At 47.5% G+C, this 12,881-nt stretch overlaps 1 protein-coding gene across 10 annotated transcripts in view; it reads left to right on the forward strand.

The window, feature by feature from the left end:
- FRMD4A (FERM domain containing 4A) overlaps positions 1–12,881 on the forward strand; it is a 647,838-nt gene that overhangs the window by 498,801 nt on the left and 136,156 nt on the right. For all 10 annotated transcript variants that reach the window (XM_051820846.2, XM_051820845.2, XM_051820848.2 and 7 more), the window contains one exon: positions 4,416–4,510. In XM_051820846.2, coding sequence (XP_051676806.1) covers positions 4,416–4,510 — 95 coding nt within the window. The remainder of the gene's footprint in view (positions 1–4,415; positions 4,511–12,881) is intronic.

Consider the following 12,881-nt stretch of genomic DNA (forward strand, 5'->3'; position numbering starts at 1 on the left):
CTGAAGACAGCTCGCCTGATACCGCAGGTCTCAGAGTCTTCTTCAGCGGGAGAATGATAATCTGTATTGTACATGGTAATGGGGTAACTGAGAAAGGCCTCAGTGAGTTCTTAAAAGATATGGAATTAGGGGGCAGGCACTGTGGTGTAGCAGGTAGAGCCGCTGCCTGCAGGGCCAGCATGCCATAGAGGTGCTGGATCAGGTCCCGGCTGCTCCACTTCCTGTCCAGCTCTCTGCTGTGGCCTGGGAAAGCAGTGGAAGATGGCCCAAGTCCTTGGGCCCCTGCACTCATGTGGGAAGACCTGGAGAATGCTCCTGGCTCCTGGCTTTGGATCAGCTTAGCTCCGGCCGATGGAGCCAACTGGGGAGTGAACCAGTGGATGGAAGACCTCTCTCTCTCTCTCTCTCTCTCTCTCTCCCCCCTTCTCTTGCTGTGTAACTCTGACTTTCAAATTAAATAAATAAATCTTAAAAAAAAAAAAAGGTATGGAATTAGAAGGAGAGAGAAATACACTGTGATCAGCTGGCGTAGCCCCGTGCCTGGAAACTTCGGCCTTGTAAGGCTTTAACTGAGTAGCGGGGGTCCAAATACTCAATGCCTCTTGGCTGAGATCACAGTTGCTTCCCTCCCTACCGGCCCCCTCCCATGGACCACCTTCCATTCACTCCCCCTCTCCTTCTTTCTAATTGTGAATCACATGTACCAGCCCTGGAGGCATTCTTTCTCTTCCTGGGTGAATTCATATGTCTCTGATCAAGTTCACTGAGATACTGGCTTTAAAGTTTAACTCTCAGAGAGCAGGCGCCTTCTTTCTGTCATTTCCACGTTTAGGCCATATCTTTTGCTCTAATCTCTAAGACCCCACAGTACTTACCGTCCATACCTCATTCTGTAAAACCAAATCAACCCAGATCGTCACTCCTCTCTCCTCATTCAGCAGACTCTGGTTCAAGTGACGTTTGACGTTGGGGAAAAAAAAAAGGCAGATCTATTCTGAGGACAAGCCTTGTCACTAAGGGAGGATGCTTTTATGAATCGGACACCAGCTTCAAGGGCAACCCGAATGTTCCAGTAAATAGCGAGCATCTGAGGAATACCGTGCGACCCTTGGAGAGGATGGCATTCATTTGCAAGGAAACATTGTAGTGCATTGCCATTTTCCCAGCAGCCACAGCACCTCGTAGTCCCTACTGGAAGGGTAAAGGCTTTGTGACTGGGCAGCCAGATCCCTCGTGGGAATGGAGGTGGCATGGGCAGCACAGCGGGCAGCAGCCAGTCGTGAACATGGCATTGCCTTCAAGAGCTCCCACCCTGCCTTCTGCTTCGTAACCCATCAGTGATGTGACATGTGCCATGCACAGGTCACCCCACTGTGTTCCCCCCGGGGTAGCACATCTCCTGTGCATGAAGGAAGGAGCTGACATAAAACCTTGAATTCCCTGTTTGTTACACCTTTTTTTTTTCTTTTTGCTTTGTGAACATACAATGTGAATGGAGTGACAGAATGTGAGATGGTGTTGAGGTATCAGGATGGAGCCTCCTGTTGATTTCTGTCTCTTGGGAGGAAGTCCCAGCCCAGGTTCACGACCCACTCATTAGCGAGAATGGTTTTCACCGGTGAGCCGAGGGTCACCGAGGCCACGCCCATGTGCCCAGGAGCAAAGGGGAAGCCTCTGCTTTGACGTTTTAACCAGTACCCCAGTTCATACTTTGTGGCCCTGAAAAATGGGAAAGGTCCTGATTGGCAGGTGCTGTGTCTTGCCCATTTTTGGAGCCCCTGCAGCATTTACTTGGTTGCCTGCACATAGCAGACCCTCCCTAAGTAACTAATGTTGAATTATAGGTCTGCTCAGGCTGCCATGGCAAAATACCATAGCCTGAGCGATTGAGACAACACACGTTTATTTATTTTCTCATGGTTCCAGAGGCTGGATGTCCGAGATCAGGGTGCCAGTGGGCTCAGGTGGGGGTTCTCTTCCTGGCTTGTGGCGAGATACCTCACCGTGCCCTCATGTGGCGCAGAAAGAAGAAACACCCTCAAATGTGTCTTCTTAAAAGGCACTAATACCATCCCGGGGACCCCAGCCTTATGACTGCATGTAGCCCTAATTGTTTCCCAAAGCCTCATTTCCAAAATACCATGAAGGGTTAGGGCTTCCTCTTACACGAATTCTCATGAATTTTGGGAAGCCATAATTCAGTCCCCAACAGCACCCAAAAAGTGAAATCAGACTGTTAGATCTTTAGCCACTCTCCCAACAGAGAAATGCAGAACTGACAGGATAGGAGTACACTTAGGAAAGTGGAATATAATGTGCATGAACGTACATACGCACACATGTGCACGTACACACGTGCACACACATGCACACACATGTTCACACACACATATTTTCTCTTCTGGAACTTTTGTTTTTGCTTTGAGCTTGGAGACGTCTGATGAGCGTGCTTGACCCTGAGCGGTGATGGTAGAGAAGAGGCAGTGTGTTTTCATGTGCTTGACCTGGAGGCTGATTTAGAAATAGCCGCTCCCTGTTAGCTCTGCATCCCTAAGCAAAGCACCTTTCCCCTTCCTGCTCTCGGAACCTGGTGTTCTGTGGTCATTTCAACAGTGATACAGCGAGTTGGGTAACGTCCAGACGGTACTCACGAACAGCTTGTGATGCTTTTCTTCCCCGAGTCCTAGTGTACATATTTAGATTGTCAGGGATTTGCAAGGAAGAGTGTACAAGAAAACATAATTAGACAAAGACTGTTCTTTTAAAAGGCAAAAGGAGGGGCTGGTGTTGTGGCACAGTGGGTTAAGCCGCCACCTCCCACACTGGCATCCCATGTGGCCGCTAGGTCATATCCTGGCCTCCACTTCCCATCCAGCTCGCTGCTAATGGGCCTGGGAAGGCAGTGGAGGATGGCCCAAGTGTTTGGGTCCCTATCACCCATGCGGGAGACCAGGATGGAGTTCTTGGCACCTGGTTTCAGCTTGGCCAGCCCTGGCTGTTGTGGTCATCTGGGGAGTGAATCAGCAGATGAGAAGTTCTGCCCCTCCCTCCATCAGTCACTCTGACAGTCAAATAAATAAATAAATAAATATTTTTTAAAAGGCAAGAGAAGGGTGAATTTTTAATTTATTCAACTTAAGCATTATTCCAGGCCATTTGACCTTAATTTGAATATTTCTTGAAGGAAGATACTTTTATTGTTTATATTTAAAAATGATAGGGGTAGTATTTGGGATAGTGGTTAAGACTACACCCCTATATCAGAGTGCCTGGGTGTGAATCCCAGCTCTGCTCCTGATTCCAGCTTCTTGCTAATGCACACACTGGGAGGCAGCAGGTGATGGCTAAAGTACGTAGGTCACTGCTGTCCACATGGGAGATCTAGATTGAGCTCCTGGCTCCTGACTTCAGCCTGGCCCAGCACTGGCTGTTGCCAAAATTTGGATAGTGAATCGGTAGAGCAAAATCAATCTTTGTCTCTGCCTTTCAAATAAAGTAAGTAAGTAACTAGATTTTAAAAAATAACATTATAGGAACATAGAGTGGTTGGGGACAGATGGCCAGGATTCAAATCCCAGTCTCAGCACTTACTGAGTCCCTGGGGACTTCCTTCCTCCTTGTACGGATTAATAGCAGGACCCTTCATAGCGTTGTGAAGAGGATTCGAGACTGCTATTTGTAAGTTGCTCAGAGCAGTGCCTGCCACTATATGGATGCTTCTTGACTTCCAATAGGGTTCCGTCCTGAGAAAGTTAGAAAATGTCACAAATGGCAAATGCATTTCCTCCACACCACACACTGAACATTGTATCTGTGCATAGTCTGCCTTCGCTTTGTTCCCTGAACACTCATATTAGCCTACAGCGGGGCAAAATCATCTCACCCAAAGCCCATTTTACAAGGCGGAATTGAATCTCTCGTGTTACGTATTGACTGCTGTCCTGAACATGATGAGCCAGGACAGGCGCTGTCGTATGCTTTTGCACCATTGTGAAGTTGAGAAATCATAAGTTTGGGATCATCTGTGTAACAGACTTTGTTAAATAGATGACGCTTTTTCAAAAAGTTAAGTAGGTGACGCTTTTTCAAAAAGTCAGTTCAGCAAAAAGTAGAGGGATGGGGAAGCCCTGGATTTGACAGCCCTGCCAGAGAGCAAGTACCGATTGTCGATAGAAGAAAACTGCTAGGAAGCAGGGCAGAAAGAAGGTTCATCTGTCAGTGATCCTTCCCTTGGCTCTTTGTTCAGCCGTGTTCTGATCACCTACTTCTTGGGGTTTAATAAAAATCGTTTGCGTTGATACACTTGCGCTCTGAGACAGTCCGTCCGTTGGAAAACTTGTAGGAACCTGAGACTGCATGTTTAGGACAAGTCATGTCTCACCACCTACCTCTTTTCCATTGTCTTCTTCCCCCAGCCCAAGCTTTTGGCCAAGGAGCTTCTTGACCTCGTGGCGTCTCACTTCAATCTGAAGGAAAAGGAATACTTTGGAATAGCATTCACCGACGAGACGTAAGTGATACCTTGGGCCCCCGGACCCTGAAGGGAAAGTGCAGGACCTGGACTTGGGCTGTCTCAGCTGCCAGCAGTGAACTCAGCTGCAGGCTACTTGGGTCCTGTGTCCTGGGGTCAGGCCAAGTTCATTATCTGAATTTCAATGGCCTTGTGATCATGCCTGGAACAGCCAAAGGATATAATTAAGGATGATGCTAATATTATGAAATTATAAGGTGAACTGGTTCTTATAATCAAGGTTTCTATGGGTTTGTTTTCTATTAACATTAAGTGAAAACTTCTGGAAATTCAACATCTCTTCCCCAGTGTTGGAATAACAATAACAGGAAGTGAATTTGATGATAAAATTCAAAAATGAGAAGTGTCTGGGCAGTTTTCATTGTCTGAGCTGAAACTGTGTAAAAAGTGAAACTCATCTGATGAAAAGCGTATTTGCTTTTAGCCGTCTTTCAGTTTGCCTCCATAGAGGTCTGGTTTTGCAGTGCATGGAAGGAAAATAGTAAAATGTCAGTGTTTTTCTTAGTAGACTGTTAACAAAGCAGGGTAGCAGAAACCCACACAGTCGCCCTCAGTATCTGCCACGCGTTGGCTCCTGGACCCCGCAGTCCCCCGTCTGAGGATGTCTGACTCCCCTCATATAAAGGGCACGGTATTTGCATGCGACTCCCACTCATCCTCATCCTCTCTCCGTTACTTAAAATACCTCAGACAGTGATAACGCCGTGCAAATAGTAACAGCGGACCATTTAGCGATAACGACAAGAGAGAACTGGCTATACGTGCTCAGTACCGAGGCCGTTTTCTCTGAATGTTGTGGATCCGAGGTTGGTCGAATCCTTGAATGCAGAACCCTAGTGTAGGAAGAGCAGACTGTATACGCATGCGCCCTCCCTGCCCCCTTCCCACCACTGAAACCAGAGTCTGGAGAACCACCGAGGGGAGTCCCTAAGGGTGTAATCGTTCAGGGTCAGGCTTGTGGCTGGGGAACCCACGCCTGCAGAATCAGGGGGCGCCGTCGCCACGCGATGGCTCTGAAGCAGGAGCAAACCAGCATCTGTGCTGGTCATAGACGCACTCAGCCTGGGGAGCCCCAAATGGACACGGTGGTTGTTTGATTTATTACCCAAATGAAGGCACTGTGAATAAAAGGGGATGTAATTAGGGCTGTCGTGGGCCGACTGGAACATATGGTCACCCTATAAATTAGTGACATCTCAGGCAGCAGTGTGCTCAGGAGCAAGCGGTGGGAACAAAGCCACATCTTCCTCAAGAAAAGCTGCGTGAGGCAGGCAGGTGTTGTGGCATAGCGGGTAAAGTGACCATCTGTGACCCTGGCATCCCATATGGGTGCTGGTTCGTGTCCTGGCTGCTCCCCGTCCGATCCAGCTTCCTGCTAAAGGCCTGGGAAAAGCAGTGGATGATGGCCCAGGCTTTTGGAACCCTGCCACCCACGTGGGAGACCTGGAGGAAGCTCCTGGCTCCTGGCTTGGCCTGGCCCAGCTCTGGCCATCGCATCCATTTGGGAGGGAGTGAACTAGCAGACATCTCTCTGTCTCTCTCTATAACCCTGACTTTCAAGTAAATAAATAGATCTTAAAAAAGAAGAAGAAAAGAAAAGAAGAAAGCCAAGAAGAGCAAGGCCAGCCCTGGTCCTGGGGCCTGCAGGGACCTGAACAGGAAGAAGAAGGTTGGGCAGGCAGGCAGGGTCTGGTTGCCCCGGCCCAGAGGAACTGCTTGCCTGCAGGTGGCGCTGAGTAAGCACAGCTGTGAGGGCATGGGGGAAATGAGCCAGTGCCGTAGTTAAAAACAAAACAAAACAAAACAAAAACCACAAAACTTTTACACAAATACACATCTAGAGCGATCTCTTCCAAGAAGGCAATTTTTTCTACCCTTTATCTAGAGAATTACCCGTAAGCCCCTTAAACTGTTCGTCACTGTTTTTTCACTAATTAGAAGGAAACCATACGTTCCAGTTCATCATATCCCCATTGTTCACATTTCCCAAAGAAATTTACTTGACGACAAGATCCCGCCGACTCCAGATGAGTCCCAGTTAGACTTCCTTTTTGAATCAGTGAGAATCAAAGAATGAACATGTCATCCTGAGCCAAAGAGGAAGAAGCCTGGCTGCTGAATGTTGCGTAGACAGCTGCTGCAGCAGGGCCCAGGGGAGCGGGCCGCGGGGTAGAAGGTCACACTGCTCCCAGAGGAATGAAGCGCACCGGAAGTCACACAGCACCCGAGGGAGAAGCGCCCGACGGCGTCCAAGCTCATACGGCTCAGCCTCAGATGCTGCACCTGTGCTCTCCTGGTTCTCTGCCGACCTGGAAAGTGTGTGTGTGTGTGTGTGTGTGTCCCCTCCAGCAGAGGAGCTGACAGCTCCGAGGCTCTGAGCGCCGGTGAGGGAGAAGACACGAGCCATGCTCCCCGCGTGTCTAGAGGACGTACAGTCACTTCCCATCACCTTCCCTGGAGTCTGGGTGCATGGGCTTCTCCAGCAACGGCAGGAGCAGCAGGCAGCCGGCAGGGGAGCAGTGGAGAAGGGCTGGGCTGGCCAGCGGTTCCTGAGAAGGAGTTGACAGATGTGCCTGATGCCCCAGGGGAAGAGGGCAAGTGTCCAGGCCCAGAGGAACTCATAACCGACACCTCCAGGGGACGCAGATAAGGAGAACAGAATCACAGGAGGCAGAGGGAGGCCAGGACCCAGAGGCAGTGGTCTGGACCAGGGACTTCTATGTTGGGAAGCAAAGTGTTAGCAGTAGAGTATGTACCCCAGCCCTCCCGCTCTGTGCCCCAGGACACCGACACAAAATAACACCAATCACTGTGTTTTCAAATTGTGTGTGTGTGTGACTTATGTACAAGCTATTTTAAAAAAAAAAAAAAAGCAGTGGAAGCTTCTCCCTGTGTATAGCCTGTGGTATGCCGCACGTGCGTGCCTTTTTCCTAAATCAAACACCCAGGAAAAGCTTGTACACCATAAAAGAGCATACACATTCAAAAGTGTCTTAGCAGCCCCAGCATGCCAGGTAGCAGAATTTCTAAGAGTGAAATACATGACTCTTGGATCAGAGTCTGCGCCATTCTTTCAGTATGAACTGCCATAGATAGGCTATGGCATTAAGATGGGACCTGAGAAAAGATTCATAAAATAGAGTGTGGACAGGTGGACAGGAAATTGTAACTTTCTCTCCCCCATGTAACTCCTTCTCTCCTGCCCAGTTTGTGTGCGTAAATAGAGTGTCTGGATTCAGAAGCAAAGATTTATGCCCAAGAATGTTGCAGCATTAATATTAGTGCTGCCTTCTCTTTTTTTTTAACTTTTATTTTAGAAAATTAGAGGAGAATTGCAAAGATAGTAGAGTTCCTGTTTACCCCCTACTCAGCTTCCCCAAATGTCAGCACCTTACAAGCCACATCACATCGGTCAAAATTATGAAATTGACATTGGTGCTATATTTTTAACTAAACCATGAACTTTATTCAGATTTCTCCAATTTTTCCGTGAATGTCTTTTCCCAGCCCAGGACTTGATTGCGTGCATTCCATCTCCTTTTATTTTTACTACCTCTGTTGTAACAAAAAGATAAAGGTGATCATTTGTCATTGATTGGAGTCATGGTGAGACATGTAGACGACGACAGTTTGACAGCCATAAACAATTCTGAAGCAAACTGAGAGCTTGTTGTAAATTTGAATTTAGGCCGGCGCTGCGGCTCACTAGGCTAATCCTCCACCTTACGGTGCTGGCACACCAGGTTCTAGTCCCGGTCGGGGCACCGGATTCTGTCCCGGTTGCCCCTCTTCCAGGCCAGCTCTCTGCTGTGGCCAGGGAGTGCAGTGGAGGATGGCCCAGGTGCTTGGGCCCTGCACCCCATGGGAGACCAGGAGAAGCACCTGGCTCCTGGCTTCGGATCAGCGCGGTGCGCCGGCCGCAGCACACTGGCCGCAGCGGCCATTGGAGGGTGAACCAACGGCAAAGGAAGACCTTTCTCTCTGTCTCTCTCTCTCACTGTCCACTCTGCCTGTCAAAAAAAAAAAAAAAAAAAAAAAAGTAAATTTGAATTTAACGTAGGTGTTTATGTCTGGCTAGAGTCATGGTCCTCACCCTAGGCTCCATGTAGGAATCAGCTTGGACACTATAAAATACCAGTGCCTGGGGCTGACACCCAGGAATTCGGATCGCATTGATGTGGGTGAGCACTGGTTTTTTCAGAGTTCCAGTTTATTGTAACATGCAGTCAAGTTTCAAAAGCCCCTTTGTAGAAAGAGGAAGGGTCGGAGGAGCTATCCTCTGCTCCCTCCCTGTGGATCTCAGGAAGGAAGTAGATTCTGCTTCCGCTTTGGGTCCTGGGGCATGTACAGTATCACAGTGGCTACTGGAGTTGAGGACCAAAGTTCAGATTTAATGGTCCTGGGTGTAAAAGAGTAACTGAGATTTTATCTTTTTTTAAAGATTTATTTTATTTACTTGGAAGACAGAAAGAGAGAGAGAGAGGGACTAGAGAGAAAAAGACAACATGTGTATGTACAGAGAGAGAGAGAGATATCAAGAACTTGTATTAGTTGGTTCACTCCCCAAATGGCTGCAATGGAAGGGGCTGGGCCAAGCTGAAGCCAGGAGCCAGGAGCTCTAATCCAGATCTCCCACGTGGGTGCAGGGGCCCAAGCACTTGGGCCACATTTCGCTGCTTTCTCAGGAGCATTGACGGGGGGCTGGATCAGAAGTGGAGCAGCCTGGACTCAAACCAGTGCTCTGATATTGGATGCCGGCATCGCAAGCAGCATCTTAACCTGCTGTGTCACGACGCAAGGCATTGTAATTGAGGTTTTCTTTTACAAAAGATTGTCATCCATTGTTGAGAGCGTTATTTTTACATTTCATTTTGAAATATTTCCATTGTTGTTCTAGCACCCTTGTTTTAAAATTGTTGATTGGGAGGAACACAACAGAGCATCAACAGAAATTGTCAAACACACCCCAAGTTGAAGTAATGATTGCCATAATTTCTTTAAGTCTCAAGTTGAGAGCCTTGTCATATTTTTTAAGAGTTATTCATCCACTGCTATGAGTACTGATGTTTAAAAAAAAAAAAAAAACTTGAACAAGTATTTAGAAAATTGAGGGAGGGAGAAGAAACATGGTTAGTCATTATTGCATAGTTTAGACAGTAGGTACAGTTAGAATGTTTTTTTCACATACCAATTAAGAAAATGAATAGTTCTTAACCTCTTATTTAATCAACATCCCTTTGAAATTTGTTACATTCCTTCTCCTCCACAAAGTTTACATACAACATTTTGGGCTAGATTTTAGAAGTTCACAGACACGCTGAAGCCAGGATCCTGGTTTAAGAACCTATAGGGTCACCAATTAAGGACTCTATTTTTATTATTTATTTATTTTTTGTTAGCATCCTATGTCTCAATTAAATGAATCACTTGATTGGAATTAGTTGGGGAATCTGATTTGCCAGAATAATTAACGTCTAAAATAGCCTGACTTGTGGAGAATGCAACTGTAGATGTGGTGCCAGGAACACTGGACAAGGGAGCGCGCTCGGCTCGCTGGGGTCCCCATGTCCTCGCGTCTGCTGGAACAGAAGTTGCCTGGCACGGGACCGAGGCATCTGAAAACCATCTCCCTGAGGAGCGTGCCCGACCGCAGGCTTATCTGTGATTTGAAAATAAGCAGAGTAGGAAGGCAGCTTTCCCATTGTGGCTCCGTGAAAGCCATTTCTTTAGAAGTACTTCAGGGTTAGGCAGCTGGAGAGGGTGGGCGGAGCCCCGGCCCCGGCCCTGGGCGCCTCTTGGCACAGTCTGCAGGTTGAATCCGGGCTGACAAGACAAAAAGGATTTTTGGGTGGTGGTTCTTAAATGAAATAGCAAAAAGCTCCTTGGGAGCGTGTGTTGTGAGGAACCACAGGTGACGGATGCTACGAGTATAAACGGATTAACTACTTCAATCCTTACAGTCAGATTGGAAGCTGAGGGCAGGGTGTGGATCCCAGCCAGAAGTGAATTGAAGCTTGTGCCACGAAAGGTTTGTCCTCAGGGGACAGGCAGGCCTGCCAGGACCCCCACTCAGGTTGGGTCCCGGGGGCTGCTTCTTCCTGCCCCCCACCCTGGCCATCCTTGCTCATGTTCCACCCCCTCAGCTCTCACCTGTTGTAGCTGGGTTGGACCAGATGGTGAGAAAAGGCATGGCCACCCCCCTCCCAAAGGGGCTGCGCTGGCTGAGGCTGGGGTCTGGGCCTGGCCTGGCACCCATCACTCGGCCCAACATCAGGAAGCCAGGGGGCGGAGCTGAGACCCTTTTCAGCCGTGTCTTCGGGGTCCCTTTGCCGTCTTCAGCGGGATGGCTGGCTCTGGGGGGCCGGGAGGTGGTCCAAGGTCCCGCCCTCCACTGTGCACAGGCAGGCATCTGGGTAGAGGGTTGGCGTGTACCTCCTCCTAACGCAGGAGAGTGACAGGTTTATTTTTATGAATGTGGGTAGGGGAAGGGCCGAGCGCTCCCTCTTGTGAGTTATTTTCAAAATGAATGCTACCTTACTCTGTAATCGTGACAGCTTGGAAAACTGTTCATTACTGGAAATCTGCCAGCCATCACCACCCCCAGTTCTGCTTGTACCCCTCCTCCCAGCCTTGCACCTGTGCTTGTCTGGGGGTGGGGCAGCTGGCTCTGACCTTTGGAGGACACACCCTCCGCTTCTCTTCACCGTGACAAACCACCGCATTCTGCTGTTTCAATTTAAAAATAAAAGGAAACTTATATTGAAGAAAAAAAAATACTCCGGGTTTCCATTCATTAACTCCTTTTTTTAATTTTTTTATTTTATTTAATGAACATAAATTTCCAAAGTACAGCTTATGGATTACAATAGCTCCCCCCCCCCATAACTTCCCTCCCACCCACAACACTCCCCTCTCCCACTCCTTCTCCTCTTCCATTCACATCAAGATTAATTTTCAATTATCTTTATATACAAAAGATCAATTTAGCATCTATTAAGTAAAGATTTCAACAGTTTGCACCCACACAGAAACACGAAGTGTAAAATACTATTTGATTACTAGTTATAGCATTAAACACCTAGGAGTAATTGTGTATTAATTACAGAGTTCAACCAATAGTTTTAAGTAGAACATAAAGAATACTAAAAGGGTAAAGTATTAAGTTCTTTTTTTCTTTTTTTTTTTTTTGTTTGTTATATAGTTATTTTTTTATTTAATAAATGTGAATTTACAAAGTGCAACTTTTGTATTGTTGTGGCTCCCCCCCCAACCTCCCTCCCTCCCGAGGCCCTCCCCTCTCCCACTCCCTCTCCCATCCTGCCCTTCATCAAGTTTCATTTTCAATTACCTTCATATACTGAAGATCAACTAAGTATATACTAAGCAAGGATTTCAACAGGCTGCACTCACACAACCGCACAAGGTATAGGGTATTGTTCGACTAGCAGTGTTGTTTTTAGGTTTCATAGTAAAACACATTAAGGACAGAGATCCTACATGGGGAGCATGTACCCAGTGACTCCCGTTGTTGATTTACCAATTGGCACTCTTATTTATGACGTCAGCAATCACCCGAGACTCTTGCTATGAGCTGTCTAGGCTATGGAAGCCCCTTGAGTTCACCAACTCTGAACTTGTTTAGTCAAGGCCATATCACAGTGGCGGTTCCTTCCTCCCTTCAGAGAAAGGCACCTCTCTCCTTGATGGCCTGTTCCTTCTGCTGGGGTCTTGTTCACCAGGATCTTTCATTTAGATTGTTTTTTTGCCACCGTGTCATGGCTTTCCATGCCTGTGAGACTCTCATGGACCTTTTAGCCAGATCTGAATGTCCCAAGGGTTGATTCTGAGGCAGGAGTGCTGCCATTCTATGAGTCTGCTGTGTGTCCTTTTCCCCCACAGGATCATTCTTTCCCTTTTAATTTTATCCTTCATTATTTGCTTACACTGGTCTTATTTGTGAAATCTCATCGACACATACCCCATCTTTTTGACTGGTAGTGTATTTATACTTATCACTTTACCAAGTGTGCTGGCATTGGTACCTGCCTCCTTGGTAAGACTGAGTTGAAATCCCCTGGCACATTTCTAGTTCCACTATTGGAGGTAAGTCCAAGTGAGCATGTGCCAACCTATATATCTCCTCCCTCTCTCATTCCCACTCCTATGTTTAACAGAGATCACTTTTCTGTTAATTTTAAACGCCTAAGAATGATTATGCATTGATTACAGAGTTCAACCAGTGGTCTTACATTCGTTAACTCCTATGCGGTAGGGCAGAGAAACGGCCATGGCTGCTGCCTCTGTGCCTGGGCTGTAAGAAGCTGCTTCTGGGAACTTGGCGTTCAGTGTT

Source organism: Oryctolagus cuniculus, chromosome 13, assembly GCF_964237555.1.
Source record: "Oryctolagus cuniculus chromosome 13, mOryCun1.1, whole genome shotgun sequence".
NCBI classification, from domain to species: Eukaryota; Metazoa; Chordata; class Mammalia; order Lagomorpha; family Leporidae; genus Oryctolagus; species Oryctolagus cuniculus.